Source organism: Balaenoptera acutorostrata, chromosome 1 (genome assembly GCF_949987535.1).
Source record: "Balaenoptera acutorostrata chromosome 1, mBalAcu1.1, whole genome shotgun sequence".
Taxonomy (NCBI): Eukaryota; Metazoa; Chordata; class Mammalia; order Artiodactyla; family Balaenopteridae; genus Balaenoptera; species Balaenoptera acutorostrata.
The window spans coordinates 97,806,393-97,823,681 of NC_080064.1; the positions used below are offsets into that span (position 1 = coordinate 97,806,393).

The 17,289-nt window shown below is 54.4% G+C and overlaps 1 protein-coding gene across 1 annotated transcript; it reads left to right on the forward strand.

The window, feature by feature from the left end:
* Positions 1-732: 732 nt before the first annotated feature.
* LOC103001873 (chymosin) lies at positions 733-12,137 on the forward strand. The gene is made up of 9 exons (XM_007169436.1): positions 733-800; positions 3,529-3,679; positions 4,561-4,678; positions 5,697-5,815; positions 7,812-8,011; positions 9,542-9,655; positions 10,420-10,564; positions 11,160-11,258; positions 12,000-12,137. Exons 1-9 carry the CDS (start codon positions 733-735, stop codon positions 12,135-12,137), a joined length of 1,152 nt encoding a protein of 383 aa, XP_007169498.1.
* The last annotated feature ends 5,152 nt before the right edge of the window (positions 12,138-17,289 follow it).

The window sequence follows — 17,289 nt, forward strand, 5'->3', positions numbered from 1 at the left end:
CCACCATGTCATAGGTTCCTCCTTCCCCTCCATGTGTGGCACATGCTTGCCCTCCCCGTTTACCCTCCTCAGGCCTCCCAACTGCTCATGGGATCTGGTGTCCACTCCCTCCCCTTCCCAATGCCCTTCCAACATGGAACAAAGGGCCACACCCTGGGGGAGCAGGAATCTTGGATCTGTGTCTCTCTTAGATGGAGATGACAGACTGAACAAGCACTCTCGGCCTCAGATGCCACTTGGGGAGTAGACTGAGTGGACCCCGGAAACCTGGGCTGGGAGGACTGGGCAGGGAGACTCCAGGATAGGGCCAGCTGGGGCTCCCGTGAAGTCAGGCCCAGGGACGGGAGGCAGCTAGGGCAGGAAGGGGCTCATTGGGAACAGGTCTCTTTACGGACCGTAAGGTGGGCCATGAGATAGGGCTCTGGCAGTGGCTCCACCTGTGTTAGCCCAAGAAGTCCCGTTTGAAAGGGGAAATCGGATCAGGAAGGTGTGAGTGACATTTCCTGGCCTGAAGATCAGGCATGTGTACCCTTCAGCTTTGAAGTCCCCAGAGTGGCCCTTATCAGAGCAGGTGTTGTGTAGTCTGGGTGCTATCTTAATGTGTTTGTGGAGTGGCCTGAATTTCGGGGCTATCTCTGCAGCCTGGGCTCCCAGCCAGAGGGAGCCCCGCATTCTCTATAAAGGCTGTGGGAGTGGGCACTGGCTAGAGCGGTGGCCAGACCCAGGTCCAGGATGAGGTGTCTCGTGGTGCTATTTGCAGTCCTCGCTCTCTCCCAGGGCACTGGGATCACCAGATGGGTGTCAGGCCCCAGGGGAGGGGACGGGCATCGCATGCATCGGCTCTGTGTGGGTCTCTCCATGGTCTTCCAGCCATGGTTCCCCCGGGGAGTCGTCAAGGAAATGCTGCAGTTTCCCAAGATAGTCACTCCCGGTCAGTCTTTTTTTTTTTTTTTTAAAGGAACTCCTTTATTTATTTATTTATTTATTTATTTATTTATGGCTGTGTTGGGTCTTCGTTTCTGTGCGAGGGCTTTCTCTAGTTGCGGCAAGTGGGGGCCACTCTTCATCGCGGTGCGCGGGCCTCTCACTGTCGCGGTCTCTCTTGTTGCGGAGCACAGGCTCCAGACGTGCAGGCTCAGTAGTTGTGGCTCATGGGCCTAGTTGCTCCGCGGCATGTGGGATCTTCCCAGACCAGGGCTCGAACCCGTGTCCCCTGCATTGGCAGGCAGACTCTCAACCACTGCGCCACCAGGGAAGCCCCCAGTCAGTCTTGCCTTTGTGTTTTGGGCCTTTCCCTCTAAAGCGTTCCGTTACTCTCTTCAGGGCCTGGTGAACGAGAACAGGGGGTCAGATGGACTGCCTGGGAGATTAAGGGCATGGCTTCTGGAGTTAAACTGCCTGCGATTTGATCCCCAGCTCCATCACTAACGTAACTCTCTAACACCACTTAACATAAATTTGTAAAATTAGGGTGACAGAAATATCCATCTTATGGGGTTGTCATGAGGGGTATATGAGTTAGTATTTGTAAAATGCTCTGAACAGTGCCTGGCACATTGTAAGAGCTATGTGTGTATCTGTTAAACAAAATAAAATTCTTTTTATTTTGTCCAAATCCTTTGTGGGTGAAGTTCCCAGGTTCTCCTCCCAAAATAATAACTGATATTTATGGAGCTGCTTGCTACGAGGTGCCAGACACTTAACTAGGTCTTTACCTATACTATTGCTAAGCCTCAGGGGTTAGGTAGATATATTATCTGCATTTTACAGATGAGGAAACTGTTGTTCAGGGAGGGTCCCTGAGCTGCCCAAGGCCACATGGTTAAAAATGGAGGAGCCAGGACTCGGTCCCAGGTGGTCCCAGTCTTGGTCCCAGACTCTTGCCAATGACGTCACACTACCTCTGGTTCCCAGGTTCGAGCCCTGTCAAGGCCTGAGCCCAGGGAAACCTGAATCCATCCCTGGGAAGCAGGATCCCTTAAAAGAGGTCCAGTGTCTTTGACCAGTGGGGGCTGCTTGTGGTGGTCCTGAAAGTGGAGTTCTTCCAAGTGCCAGGCATCTGGTGGCCTCAGCACAGGCCTGGAGGCAGGAGTGGGTGGAAGGTTCGTGGTGGTTGGAGCCTGTGTTCAGGGCCGCCATAGTGGGGCGGTGGACTGCCCTTGATGCTCGCTTGCCCTGAGGGAGGCTCTCTGGGTCTTGTGTTGTGATGGGGCAGCTCAGCAGAGTTGCAGTTACTAGTGTGGGAGTCGGCAGGCACTCAGCCAGTGGATCTTGTAGCCAGTGAGAACCGGAGCTGGAAAAAGCAGAAAGCACTGGGGGCTTGGCCATGGGAAAGGACAGCTGTGGGCTTGCTCCCAGGAGCTCAGTCCAGCCTCCTTCCTTTTGGGCTGAAGTTCTTTTCTATCATCAGAGACAAAGGCTGAGAAATGTCTCGAGAACCTTTCATTTATAGATGAGGTCCCAGCTGAAGTCACACCTGAGGGCTGGGGGTGGGAGGCGCCAGACGAGAGACCATAACTCACATATGAGGTTGTTCCATGTGGGATCCATTTGGGACATGAACAACATGAGAAAATCCGTTTTCTTTATGGGTCTTAAACCTGCTGCCATTTTATTACTCTCAGAGCACTTTCACACCTGTAGTCTCCAGTTGTCCTTAAAATAGGCCCACGGAGGAGGACCATGTGACTCCTAGAGCTGGGAGGGACATTGGGAACCATCACACTCCAGTCCTTCAATCTGCAGGAGAGGAAACTAAGAGCCGGCGAGGTTAAGCCACTCAGTTGGTCCACAGCAGGGCCCCCGAGACGGCTGGAAAGGAAGAGATAATCCATTTTTGCAGAGAAGAAGCTGAAGCCCTGAGGGCTTTGGGGAGACCAGGTCTTGAACCAGCTTCTGCTGTTTTCCTTCTTGATTCTCTTCCTGCTGATCTGCCTCCATCACCCAACATCTAAATTCTAACCAAGTTCCGTGGGGACCACACTCTGTGCTGAAACCCTTTGAAGAATTTCCACCCACGTTAGTCTGCCCAGAGAGCAGAGAACAGGGGTTGGCAAAGGGTAGGAGCATTGTCATAGCATTTTCCAGGGTGTGGGGGACACCGTTTTTCTCTCCAGACAGTATGCTCCTGGAAGGTAAGACTGTACCCTTTTCGCCATTGTGTCCCCTGTGCCCCATACGGTGTCCGGCACATAGTAGGTCCACAGTAAGAATTGGGGACTGAATGAGAATACGCTTAGTGTCTTTCAAACCTTGGACTTGCAAAACTCATTAGCGGGTTATAAAATACATCGATCGAGTCTCCACCAGCATTAAAAAAGAGAAAGGAGTAGGAAATGTCAGAGTGCATTGCATTTAGTAAGGGCTGGCGCGGATTTGTGAACTGACGTAGAATACAATTTTTACTTTGGGTTATGGTACAAAATTGGGGGAGTGGCTTATGGAGCCCAGAGCCTCTGGGCACTTCTCCGAGGCTGGGCAGCCCTGTGGAGATGCCCACCTCACCACTAATTCTTCCCCTCTCCTCAGGATCCCTCTGCACAAAGGCAAACCCCTGAGAAAGGCACTAAAGGAGCATGGGCTCCTGGAGGACTTCCTGCAGAAACACAGGTCGGCCGTCAGCAGCAAGTACTCCAGCTTCGGGGAGGTGGCCAGCGAGCCCCTGACCAGCTACCTGGATGTGAGTGGCTCTGCCCGCCTTCCCGTAATGATTCCCACACAGTGTGTTGGCTGCCCCCTGCCTCTTTCCTTCTTTCAGGAGTCATGGCGCCCCGGGGGATGTGAGGCCGTCTCCCACCCCTCAGTATCTCCCAGGGGCCAGCAGGCCCTGTAAAACCAATCCCTCCACCTCAGACGACCTTCCTGCGGACAGCCTCCCTCGGGGGTACATGGTCTGCTCCCAGATCCAACCTCATGCCTGCATTTCTGGGCCCAGGGAACCCATGTCTTGGGCTGGGCTTGGCAGGGAGGGGGCAGCTGGTGCCCACTCTCAGCTGCCTGGGACATGGCAGGAGTGCCCCCTGTGCCCTCTTCCTTTTTGGAGACTGCCTCTCTCATCTGTCACTCTTGGCAGTAAACAACCCGCTGTTTTTCTCTTCTGTGCCCTCGTTTCCTTATCTAGGTCATCCCCGTCCCCGCCCCGGCCCCAGTACTGACCCGTGGGGAGAGCGGGAAAGGAGGCGTGGCCAGGACAGCTCGGGTCTGGGGTCTGTGCCTAGCTGGTGCCCCATCACTAGGTCCCTGCCCCTGGCAGGGTGGCCCAGGCTCCCTACCAGACAGGGCTTACCTTTTGGTCCAGTGTATGCTTTGGGGGCTGATTCCAGCAGTGGATGTAGGGCTTGCGGGAGGGGCAAGCCAAACATGGCTGGGGTCGGAGCTCAGCGTGGGGGCCGGGGATGAAGAACTCCCCCAGGGATCCTCCTTCCGTTTCTTCCCCCTCAGCCTCCTAGGTCTGTGGGCAGAAAGCACGGGGCCTACAGAACTGAACAGGCTCCGTGCCGAGCATCAGCCCTCACCCCCCTGCGGTGCCCCCTGCCCTCACCCAGTGCTGTCTGTCCTCAGAGTCAGTACTTTGGGAAGATCTACATTGGGACCCCGCCCCAGGAGTTCACTGTGGTGTTTGACACGGGCTCCTCCGACCTCTGGGTGCCCTCTGTCTACTGCAAGAGTGACGCCTGCCGTGAGTGACCCCCCCTGCCCTGCCCACCCCTCTGCTCTGCCAGCCACAGTCAGCATGGCTGGGGGAAAACATAGGGGGAAGGAGAGCTTGCTTGGACATGCCCAGCCTCGCTCAACCCTTCCAAATGGCCACAGACTGGGAAGGTGTGCAAATCACAGGCTGATGTATAAAGCACCAGCGAGAAATGAGGGAACTTTGCTTTTTTCCTTTTTTTTTTTTTTTTTTTTTTGGCTCTATTAGGAGCCAAGGCAGACTCCTTTCCCTCCTGGGTCCTCAGTTTTTCTTTCTATAAAATGGGGCTACAACATGCCAGTGGGTCTTGGGAGAATGAAGTGAGAGGTACTGAGTAAACTTTTTTGTTGTTGTTGTTGTTTTTTTTGGGCTGAGTTTTTTTGGGTCTCCGTTGCTGTGCGTGGGCTTTCTCTAGTTGTGGTGTGTGGGCTTCTCATGGCGGTGGCTTCTCTTGTTGCGGAGCACGGGCTCTAGTTGCGTGGGCTTCAGTAGTTGTGGCACGCGGGCCTAGTTGCTCCGAGGCATGTGGGATCTTCCAGGACCAGGGTGCGAACCCATGTCCTCTGAACTGGCAGGCGGAATCCTAACCACGGCGCCACCAGGGAAGCCCCTGAGTAAACATTTAATATATGTAAATAATTTATTTCTCCCACAATCCTGGGAGGTTGGTGCTCTTTTTATCCCCATTTACCAGGTGAGGAAACCAATGTTTAGTGAAGCAAAAAGAGTTGAGGGAAATTACAAAGCTGGTAGAAGCCGGTCTCGGGAAACCACAGGGATGGTTTTCTTCTTCCTTTTTTTTGTTTGGGAGCTATGAAGGTAGCACTGGGGGTCAGAGAGTTGGGTTGAGCAGCAAGGAATAATTTTCTTGCTTATTTTCAGTAGAGAGAATCATTAGTATTTAGACGATATTCTTACAAGACCTGGTGAGGATTCAGCTCCCACTGGCCCTGTCGAGTGGTGAGAAGATGCTACAGGCCCCACTAACCCTGAGTCTGTGTTCCAGAAAATCACCACCGCTTCGACCCAAGCATGTCGTCCACCTTCCAGAACCTGGGCAAGCCCCTGTCCATCCAGTACGGCACGGGCAGCATGCAGGGCTTCCTGGGCTACGACACCGTCACTGTGAGTGGGGCTTGGGGCCAGCCAGCGCTCGCCTTCCCCCCACAACGAGCCACTCTCCCACCCAGACACCCAGGCTCTGGGCTGTGCCCCACCTGACAGGCTTCTCTGGGTCCGGTGTCCATCCTCCTAACCCTTTTCTCACTTGACCTTGCCATAGTGAGTCCTGAATCCTGAGTCTGTGCCAGTTTTGAGCTCTTCAGCGTCATGAATGATCTCATTTTAAATTTAGTTCTTTCAACAGCCCTTTGAGGAAGGTATTCTCATCCCCATCGTTCAGATGAGGGACCCGAGGCTCAGATGAGCTGATAACTTGCCTGAAGTCGCACAGCTGGGTGACGATGGGAGCTGAGTGTCAGACCCACGTCTCCGACTCTCTGGGCTTGACCTCACTCTGGATCAGTCATAGAGCAGCATCTTCTTCCATGTCAGAGAGCCTCTGTGCCCTCTGGACAAGGGCTCCCCTTGCTCTTGTTCCTTTCTGGCTTCTGAAGTACTTAATACAGTGGCCAGCACATAGTAAGCGCCCAATACATGTTAACATCTTTCTTTTCGTCCTCATCCACCATCTAAGGTTAAAAATCAAGCAGCATCCCTTGGTGCTCTTCACCTTGATCTGCCTTTAGTTCTTCCCGGGGTCTGGCTGAAGTCTTTTCTACTTCAAGCCCAAAAGGACACAGCCCTTCTCTGCTGACAGCCCTCTCCTCAGCTTCTTCCCTTGGCTGGGCAGTTGCCCTTCCAGCTCAGGCCTCCCCAAGAGTCAGCACCAGAGCCACTGGCTGAGGTGGCCCAGCAGACAGACCTCTGGAAGGCTGATTCCCCTGCCGAGGTTTTGCTATTTTCTGCTATTTTGGGTTCTGGGGGGAAAACCTGCATCTTCACGGAGGAGCTGGCCCTTGCTGTGGGCCTGAGCCGTGGTGCATCTTGCTGTCTTCGCTCACCCACCTTGGGCAGGGGGTGGGAGAGAGAGGCTCAGGGGTCAGGACCTCCCTCCCCGCTGCCACCCACAGAAGTCTCACATGAAGTGAGAATGAGTGGGGCACCCAAGGAAGAGAAAGATCTGTGTGGGTGGAGCAGGGTGAGCTAAGGGAGCAGAGGAGGGAGAGGAGGGGTGAGAAGCAGGACCAGAGCATGAGGGACTCTAGGACACGGGTTAGGTTTCACCCTGGATACCTTCAGGAGCCTCTGGAACAAGGGGTGACATGATGGCCTCCACTCTCAATTTCGCTTTGGCTGCCTGTGTGGAGGATGGGTTATAAGGGGACAGAGTAGAAGCAGGAGGCCTGGTGGGTCGCTGTGGGAGCTCAGAATAGGCTAGTGGATGCGTCAGCCTTCCAGGGAAGTGGGCAGGTTGATAGGACACTTTGGAGTTAGCACTTCTTCGCAGAGTACTGATAAAGGTTCACTGATCATACATACTAAGTGCTCGATCAATGTTCAGCATTCATATTCTTTAGTCTAAGCACTGCCTTGAGATGCAGGTGTTATTATTCCCTGTAACAGATGAGGAGATTGAGGCTCAGAGAGGTACTTGTCCAAGGTCACACAGCACACGACAGAGCAAGGATGCACCGCGGGATCTTTTTAGCTGCAAACTGCGTGCCTGTTCTTTCTGTCCATCATGCTGCTCCCACGGCTCTTCCCTGGGAGATGTCCTGGTGCAGCAGCTGATGGGAGGGCTTCAGGCTGGCAGAGGGCCTTGGAGCGTCCCTCGTTTTACGCCCTTCTTTGGGCTCACCCCCAACTTCTGCGCCATGAGCCCTGCTGTCCGCACCCCCAGCCATGCTCTCTCTTCCCCTGCCACCCAGTCCCCTGCCTCATCAGACCAGTTCCCTCAAAACCACAGCACAGACGTGGGAAAGGAGGCTTTCCTCTCTTAAGCTCACATAACTACGCTGCCTAAAAGAGGGAGGGCGGGCTGGCAGAGCCTGACCCTCGACCTTTCTGGGTCCTCTGCCTGCAGGGCCCCCCGGTGGAGGTCACTCTGCCTTTCTTGCAGGTCTCCAACATTGCGGACCCCCAGCAGACTGTGGGCCTGAGCACCCAGGAACCTGGTGACGTCTTCACCTACTCCGAGTTCGATGGGATCCTGGGGCTGGCCTACCCCTCCCTGGCCTCTGAGTACTCGGTCCCCGTGTTTGACAACATGATGAACAGGCACCTGGTGGCCCAAGACCTGTTCTCGGTTTACATGGACGGGTAGGAGCTGCGCCCAGCGTGGGCTGGACTTCCACGTCCTGGCGGGGACTGTCGCCTGAGGAGTGTCCACCCCGTGGGGACACTGCAACCCAAGGGTAGTCACCGGCATCCAAGCAAACCTCTCCTTGCTTCCAGGCACGTCCAACCTCCTGTCTAAAGGTCCCCAGCAGGGTCACTGACGCAGCCGGAGTCCACCGGGCCAGAATTTGACTTTCATCTCTGGCATGTAAAAAAGGAAGCCTGAATCCATCTCTGCATAGGGGCTTTTAACCTCTTTTCTTCCAAAGCGGCAGGCCTCAGTAATCATTTATTGATGTCACTGAGACTCACAGATGTTTAGAGCAGGCTCCAAAGGAGTCCAACCTTCTCCTTTCAATATGCAGGCAACTGAGGCCCGGGCGGGATGGTCACCCTCAAACTGGTGGACGAGCCATGTCTGGGGCCCAGGGCTCCTGACTCCCAGTCCAGTGTTCCCCACTCTACCCGCCTGATGGGGCAGCTCTGCTAGACAGAGGGGTGGGTGGCAGGGCTGGCAGAAGGGAACCACACCCAGGAGAAGGAGCTGGGTAACCCAGGCAGGGGGGTAAATAGGTGCATTCACTCATTCATTTACTCAGTAGATATTTATGGGCCCTTACTATGTGCAGGGGCTGTGCCAGGGGACGGGGATACATCAGCAAACAGGACAAACTGGGAGTCAACTTTTTAGCAGGGGAAACGGACAACACACGCATCATAATTGCGTATACAATTACGATGACGGTTGTGATAAGAGCACTCCCTGCAAGGGAGATCAGCATGTACTGAAGGCTTAATAGTGACAGGCAGCCCAGTGTGACGAGGTATGTGTGTGGAGAGTGGCCAGGGGAAGCTTCGCTGAGGCCTGAGTGGGTGATACACAGGTGAGACAAAGGGATGGAACATTTTAGGCAGTGGGGTGGCATGTGTCAGAGCCCGGAGGTGGGACGGAGCTTGATGAGGCCAAGGAACAAGAGCTGCAGAGTGAGACGCAGGTAACCCACAGTGTGCCAGTGTTTCCTCGCCATGAGACAGAGTCCCAGAAGCAACAGAGAGGGTTTGGGCTGGGGTGGCAGTTTTCATCCAGAGCATGTGGGACCTCGCTGAAGACCCCTTCCCCTACTCGAGGCCAAAGGGCTGGGGGCAGAAAGCCTTGAGTGGAGGGGGCAGGGACACAGTGGCCTGAGCAGAGCCTGGCAGGCACGTGACCTCCTACTTCCTGACCTCCCCTCCCACAGTAATGACCATGCTCTGGGCTCTAGTGCTGCCTCAGCCTGGGTGGGTGCTGCAGAATTCAGAGAGAAAGGATGCTGCAGCTGATATCAAAGAAAAGCCTGGAGTACCGGGAAGGTGGGAGAGCTCATGTGAAGCCTTTGGGGTGGAGGTGGGTGTTGGGGGCCGGGAGGACGGTGCGGCAGGGTCTGAATCGCATCTAACCCTGTGTGGGGCTGGGCTACCTCCTCACAGAGCCAGGATGTCGGAGTCCCACATCATGACTTTCCTTGGTTTCAGGAATGGCCAGGAGAGCATGCTCACGCTGGGGGCCATTGACCCGTCCTACTACACAGGATCCCTGCACTGGGTGCCTGTGACCTTGCAGAAGTACTGGCAGTTCACCTTGGACAGGTGGGTGAGCGGCAGCTGTGGCCCCGCCAGAGGCTGCCTCCAGGTGTGGGGATGTGAGGGTCTGGGTGTCAGCCCGGGAGCTTGGAAGACCATCACATTAGCGTATGAATCAGATGCTCCAAAGCCAAGTGTCTTTGTCAGTGAGGACGCTAAACCTTCGCTTACACTTTATTAATAAGTCTAGCTGTGCTTATCCAGCACCACGACCTGCCAGGCATTGCGCTGGGTGAGGATATGACTGCCTGGCTTAGTCCTCACTAGAGCCCTGTGGGGGTGGCGCTGTGATTATCCTCATTTTGTAATTTACTAACATCGACTTTGAACCTCACGACCATCCCTTGAGGAAATCAAAAACAGGGTGGTTAATGTACCCATTTTGTAGATAAGAAGCCTGAGTGTAAGAAGACTGGGGAATTTGCAGCAAATAAATGGCAGGGGAAAGCTTGAAACCAGATCTTTGGGCAACCAGTGTGGTACTCATTCCACCCCTTAATGCCCGTGACTTTGCTGTTTCATTGAAGTTTCTGTCCCATAGAAGGTCAGGTGGCCTCCACTGAGCCACTGAGTTGGGAGAAAATGGTTTCGGGTCTTTTCTCTGAGTTCAGGAAGTTATGGGGGCTCCAGAAAGGAGCCCAAAGAAAAGGATCTGGGGTGGCTGGACTTCCTTCCTGCCAAGGATCCTGGCAGGGGAGGCTAGGAGGGACCCAGGGCGGGAGGGGTGGATGATGATTGTGCTGCGAGGCCATCCTATTTCCCCTCTGCAGTGTCACCATCGGCGGTGTGGTGGTGGCCTGTGATGGTGGCTGTCAGGCCATCCTGGACACGGGCACCTCCATACTGGTCGGGCCCAGCAGTGACGTCCTCAACATCCAGATGGCCATCGGAGCCACACAGAACCGGTATGGTGAGGTGAGGCCAGACCCTTATCCCCACCTCCCCAGACCCCCCCAGAAGAGGGAACCCCTTTGCACATGGAAGAAATGACAAAGGGAAATGGTGAGGGGTTTGGGATTCCTGCAGGGGTTGGGATTTCTTGGGAGGCCTTCAAGATGGCCTGGCTTTTCTAGCTTAGGCTCACTTGCTGTTGGAGGTCCCATGTCTTGTGCAGGGGCTGCAATCTGACTTCCTGTCCCCAGGGAGGGTCATACATCCCTGAGTCACTAAGCTTTGCTGTGCTCTCTTGTACCCCTCCACCCATGGGTCTCCCCTCTTCCTCCCTGACAGCTAAGTGCTCTCAGTGTCCTTGGAAGCTCTGGCTGGGCTTGGAGGGGAAATGTCGAGGCAAACAACTCCTTGTCTCGAGCTGGTGTCTGTCCCTGGGCTGGTCCCCATCAGTGTGACTCCTTTGAGGTCTAAGGACCTCCCTGGGGTCCTCTGAGTAGCAGGTCCTTCCCCACTTCTTGGCTGCAGTGCAGAGGAAGAGGTCCCACCTGGGACTTTCTCTGCTTCTGGCAGTCAGATCACACCCATGGTCCTTCTAAGAAGACCTCCCTCTGGTCTTTAGTTTGACATCGACTGCGGCAGCCTGAGCAGCATGCCCACGGTGGTCTTTGAGATCAACAGCAGAATGTACCCACTGACGCCCTCCGCCTACACCAACCAGGTATGAGTCTCCGGAGAGGAAACCTGGGCTCACCCAGCTCCCCTCCTCCCTCCTGGCAACTCAGCACATTGGTGATAAGTGGCATGGGCTAGATGGAGAGAGCAGGACGTGCATTTAGATCACCTGGCCTTTCGGAGTGGGGCCTGTTGTCCTTGGGCCTCATTTGTGGCTGCGGCAGCCTCATCCTGGGAGAAATGGTGCAGACAGGAAGGACCAAGCCCAGCGGCCTGAGGGAGGGTGGGATGGGCGGGACCACAGCCACCCATAGGAACCTCCATCCACTGCGCTAGCTTCTAAGCCCTGGGGCCTAGGGCTTTGTCTGGGATTTTTCTTGATAACCTGGGCTTTGTGGAGACCCAACCCTCATCCCTACTGCCCTGCTGGCTTCAGCTTTGACCTAATCCTGAGCACCCCGAACTGTCAAGGCCTTGGGTCCCCAGGCCTGTTCTGGCTGGTCACCAGGGCCGTAGGTGCTGAGAGCAGGAGGGCGGGGGGTTGGGGAGGACCAGTGAGGGGGAATGAGGAGGGGACCCACCAGGTGATCTTGGATCTGACACTTCATTTCTGAATGTCAATTTTTTCATCTGTTGAGTAGATGAATCTGATACTTGTTTGCTTAACTCAGAAGGTGATTTCAAGGGTGAGAGGAAACGATAGATGAGAGAGTGATTGGGGGTGGGGTCCGGAGAGGCACAGCCACTGGGGTTGGGACCAGCTTCATGTCGGCCTTCCCTTTCCCAGGACCAGGGCTTCTGCACCAGTGGCTTCCAGGGTGAAAATAATTCCCAGCAGTGGATCCTGGGGGATGTCTTCATCCGGGAGTATTACAGCGTCTTTGACAGGGCCGACAACCGCGTGGGGCTGGCCAAGGCCGTCTGATGGCACCGCTGACCAAGAGCCTCGCTGTCCCCAAACACACGCACATACACACATGCCCCCGCACGCACGCACACACACATGCACACACACATACACACACATAGGTGAGGTTTTCAAGCAGATGGTTCTCAATAAATACTACGTCTCTGCAAAGCCTGGCTTCCTTTGGGGCTGAATCCCTGCACCGCTCTGGGGGTGGGATGTGACAGTCACGTGGTGTGTTCGGCAGAACTGAGGCCACATGGGTAGGGGAGCACTGGGGACACTGTTGATGGATGGAGACTTTCACAAGGGAATTGGCCATTTCAAGCTCAGGTCAGGTTTTTAAAAGCAAGACCAGTCTTGCCTTCCTGTTCTCCTACTCCCCGTCTTTCTGGGGAAAGAGTGCAGTAAGGGAGACCTTTGCAGGATGAGACTTGTGCCCGGGGAACAAGGGCTTGAGGTGGGGCCGAGTAGAGAATATTGGCCTAGGGAGAGAATGGCTCTAGTTCTATTAAGAGAAGGGCTTGACTGCCATTTGGAGAAGACATTAGTGGAACAGGCAGAGGGCTTCTTGGAAGGTCTGAGGGCCCTGAGGTTGCTGTGGGGAAGAACCACAGCCCAGGGTCCCATCCTCAGTCTTAGAGACGCCACACCTGACTCGCCAGCGCCTGAAAAGTAGCTACATCGCCGGGGCAGACCCATGTCCACCGGCTCACAGAGGCGGACATGTCAAAGGTCAGCAAAGACCACAGCTGTCAGTGAACAGACCACGCATGCTCACAGGTCCCTGCAGCCTTCTGAGGAGGGGAGAGGCCACCGAGGAAATACAAATATCAGGGGGTCAGAACAAGGGCCTCTAGGCAGAGGTAAGAGGCTTTTCTCAGTCATGCTACTTTGAGGTGCTGTGAGAGGCAGGCTGGCCAACCTCCTGGGGAGACCCCAGTGCTCGGTCACTTGGCAGGAGCTGTGCACGTTTGCTCCCTCGACCCTCCTTCCCTTCGCTGCACCCCTTCTTTTGACAGTCTTTTCCCTAAAGGGGACGGTACCATTGATCAGCCTTCACTTTTCTAAATCACAGCCAATCTCGCCCCCAGTACAGTCACTGGGCTTTAAGTCACACCTTTATAGTAGCTGAACTCTCAGAAGGCCTTGGAAAGGGGGCTGGGACCACATTATTATCTAGTCCCTGCCCTCACTGTATCCTGACCACACGTGCCCTGCAAACAGCTGAGGGGCAGGTGAGTCACGTGGCATGTCTCAGAGGGCCTGAAGCTACAGGTGTGGCTGTGACACTTCACAAAGGAGGCCGTCCTTTAGGAAGGGGGCAGGGGGCTCCCACAGGAGCTGCAGATGGGGTCCTGTTGACGGGACCCTCTGGGGGCATCTCCCGGGGTCTTTCCCAGCTGTGCCCAAGCACAGACACGATGGGACCCAGGGTGGTGGAGACGCTGTGGCAGTGGCTTTCTCGTCTGTGGCTGAGCAGCCGGTCCTGGCCGTGGAGGGAACTGGGGACCGACCTCTGGTAGGGAAGAAGCAGGGCTGCACCGTGGTGGGTGACGTGGGAGAGGAAGGGCTCAGGCTGCAGCCCTGGGGAGCTGAGGGGCCTGGGGTGGGTTTGGGCAGAGGACACAGGAGAATGTTCTGGGACTTCAAGGGCAGAGGGCAGCGTTGGTGCTTCAGCCTTATGGGGTCGGGGAGGCGAGTGTGGTGCTGAGTAAGTTCTGGCATTAGGCACTTTGTAAAATCTAAGACCAATACTGCCTGTTTGCCAAGAATGAGACAGAACTGGGCCACTTTCATTATTTTTAGGCTTCCTGTAGATTAAAAAAAAAGCCAAACAGGCTCACAAAAATTGTGTTATATTTCAGTGGTTTACCCTTAACAAATTGTATTTTAAACATCCAGACGTCAATTGGAGGTAAGTAGAAAGTCATCATATTTATGTGATGACTTTCATAAATGGGAAGCTTGGACCAAATGGTCCCCCACCGCACCCATTGCCCACCTGGCCCGGGTAGAGACCCCTGTCCCGAGGGGGCAGCGCCCTCTGGGTCTCATGGGCCATGGCAGCCTCACAGTCTGCTCCTGGGATGTCTCCTGGCTGCAGAGAAAGCTCTGCTTGGAATGTTCTCCACAGTCCTACCCTTTGTCCAACTTTTAAGTGTCCTTCAAATCTCCCTTCAGTCCAGACCTCTTTAGGATCTCCTGACCAGGCCCGGGTTGGTGCCCTCCTGTGGCCCTGCTGCGCCCAGCCCTTTCCCTAGGGTACACTTGGTATTTTTATTTTCTTGTCTGTCTCCCTCACGGACAGCGGGCTCCCTGAGCACAGACACTGTGTACCTCTCTTTGATGTCTTGCAGGCCTAACTCATGGAATGCCCCTATCGGGTATTGTTGAATGAATGAGTGAATGAATGGACAAATGATTCACTCGTCCTGACGAGTCATACTACTCACTGCTGGTCTCCTCTTTCCTCCCCATCTTCACAACCGCCCGCCCTCACTGCACACTCAGGCCTGCTCTCTACCTTTTCCCTCCCATTGTGAGCCTGGGGAATGGCTCAGCACATGCTGGGAGGACGCTGAAGGGGAGAGAAGGGGCCAAGCTGTCTGCAGGGTTTCAAGTTTCTGCCAAGGGGCCCCCACCAGGCTCTGAAGCAGGCCCAGAGCACTGGGGGTCTGCAAGGGGATAAAGGAGCCTTGGAAGGGGCACTCTGCCATTCCCTTGTGAAGAAGCCAACCTGGAGGCCAGTGAGATGTGATGCTGGGAGAGACCCTGCTGGGAGAGACCTGGCTGACTCACTACCAGGTCTCCTACCTGCGCTGTCTGCTGGTGAGAACCAGGGCCTGGCGGGGCAGCTGAGGAAGTCTCAGTGGCCATTCACGTCTACCCTCTATGCAGTTGCTGCCATCTGTCTGCTACCGTGGCCACACCCAGTACCCTGCAGGGCTGGCCTCTGGGCCTTTGCTCATGCTGTTCCCTTTGCCTGTTTTCTCTTTTCCACTCTCTCTGACCTGTGAGCTGCTCCTCACCCTTCAAGACCAGCTTTCATTGTCCTCTCAGGTGACACCCACACTGCACCAGACTGCCGGCTCCCAGCTTCGTAATTGCTCGGCAGGGATCTTTAAAACAACGTTTATCTTGCCTTTGTTATTCACTGACATGTTGGTCTCTCTGCTAGAGTCCCTGATGGACAGCACAGCATTTTTACTCTCTGAATCTTCAGTGCCCAGGGAACTTCCTGGCACAATGTGGAGGCTGAGAAAGAGCCCAAGGGTGGCTTATGCCTTGTGATATGAGTGGGCAAGTCTCTGACCCGGTGGCATGAATCATAAGTGCTGAAAAACACGGGCTCTCTCACTCTCACAGACACACACACACACACACACACACACACACACACACGAGTCTCCAGGTCTCTTACCAGTCCCTGCCCCGCCCCTGGCCCTGAGTACACACAGGCAGAGGCCTCAGGCCTAGAGCCCTATTTCCAGTTCCTCTCCCTCCTTGTCACTCATTTTCCTGCCAGTTCTTCTCTTGCTAATGAGAGGAAGTTTTGGCCAGAGAGAAGCTTGGAAAGGAAGTCTTTGAAATGGAAATGTTATGACAAAATGATGGATTGTTTTCCGGGCTGTGCAGTTTGTTTCTTGCTTGCAGCAGCAGAAGGGGAGAATATCTCTGCACCGGGAATGGTGGAGGTTGCCCACGTCAGGAAGCCCTAGACAGTAGGAAATGCAAGTGAAACACACACCAAAAGCAGGAAGCCGGTGGTGGGAAGGTAGGGCGAGGGAAAGCCCCAGGCAGGCAGAGGAACATGGCCTGGTTACTGCCCAGTAACTCTGGTTGGAGCTGCGGCCCCCGATGGGCCAAGGTGGGCAACAGCTTCCTGCTGAGGCCAGAAGAAACATCTGGTGTAGCCTTCGACCATGGCCACACCTACCACCCTGCGGGGCTGGCCTCTGGGCCTTTGCTCATGCTGTTCCCTCCATGTGATGTCCCTTTCCACTTTCTCTCACCTGTGAGCTGCTCTTCATCCTTTAAGACCAGCTTAAATGTGCCCTCCTCTGAGAAGCCCCCTTACGGCACATGATGCCCACCTCACCCAAACCCTCCATACGGCAGGAATACTCGCTGGCTGACCCCTGGCCACTCGGTTTACTTGAGGTTAATTAGAATTGTCACCTGTCTTGTTTATTAAAAAATATATTTTGAGTACCTACTGGGTGTGAAGCTCTGCTCTACTCACCGTGTCCCTCAGTGGACACAGCACATGGAACCTCCACCCTCATGGAACTCTGTGGGGGGCACAGACTGTGGAAACAAGAAGTGTGTAAACTGCATAGCATGTTCTATGGCTTTGAAACCAAAAGGTGTCGTTTCAGGGGGCTCCAGGAGCACTGTCCTTTATGTCTCAGTGCAGAAAGAATTCAGAGAGAGGCAAAGTGATAGATAAGTGACTTATTAGAATAGGACGTTTGTGAGGCTTACAAGCGGGCAGGCAAGCATTGTGCTGCCCCGAGTGCTTAGTGGGTTACATTTTTATAATCAGAAGAAGACAGGGGAGGGGGAGAAGACCTTCTTTGTCTTTCTTGAGTAGATGTCACGTTTCCATAAATGATTGTTTTTTGTGTGTGTGCCCACCACTGGGCAGGCTGTAGGCCTTATTCTCCACTATCGTTTTATTGTTTTTAGGGCATTGTGTACAGAGCATGTCCTAGGGGTCAAAGGGCATGTTTTGGGCGTTATTAACTTATTGAGCTCACTGGGCGGGATATAGGTCTCATGCTACCACTGTTTTGTTGTTTTATTGTTTTGGAGCATGTCTTGTGCCTCTCTTGCATGATTCTGTGCTAATCAAGTTAGCTTGATTTTGTTGTTAAGCAAGCCAATCTGGCTCTGATGTTAAGTGACCAGTTCTGCTTTATGAGTCAAGCAAGCCCGCGTCGTTTCAGGATTTTCCCATGACTTCCTGGAGTGATCATTAATCTTACTGTGGTCTCCCAAAGCCCCTTAAAGTTCCGTCTCTATCTACAATTCCCTATTGGGGTTTCTAAGCTGACTATTTGATTATCCTACTCCATCCCTATCAGTCTGAAGCTCCAAGGGAGAAAGTAGAGCCGGGTGACATGATGCAGTACTGTGGGGAACACGCTTGCTCTAAAGCGAGGTG

Coding starts and splice junctions, on each gene's coding strand:
- LOC103001873 (XM_007169436.1), top strand. CDS start 733: ATGAGGTGTCTCGTGGTGCTATTTGCAGTCCTCGCTCTCTCCCAGGGC. Junction 5,816..7,811: donor TGGGCTACGACACCGTCACT/GTGAGTGGGGCT, acceptor CCTTTCTTGCAG/GTCTCCAACATTGCGGACCC. Junction 9,656..10,419: donor TGGCAGTTCACCTTGGACAG/GTGGGTGAGCGG, acceptor TCCCCTCTGCAG/TGTCACCATCGGCGGTGTGG.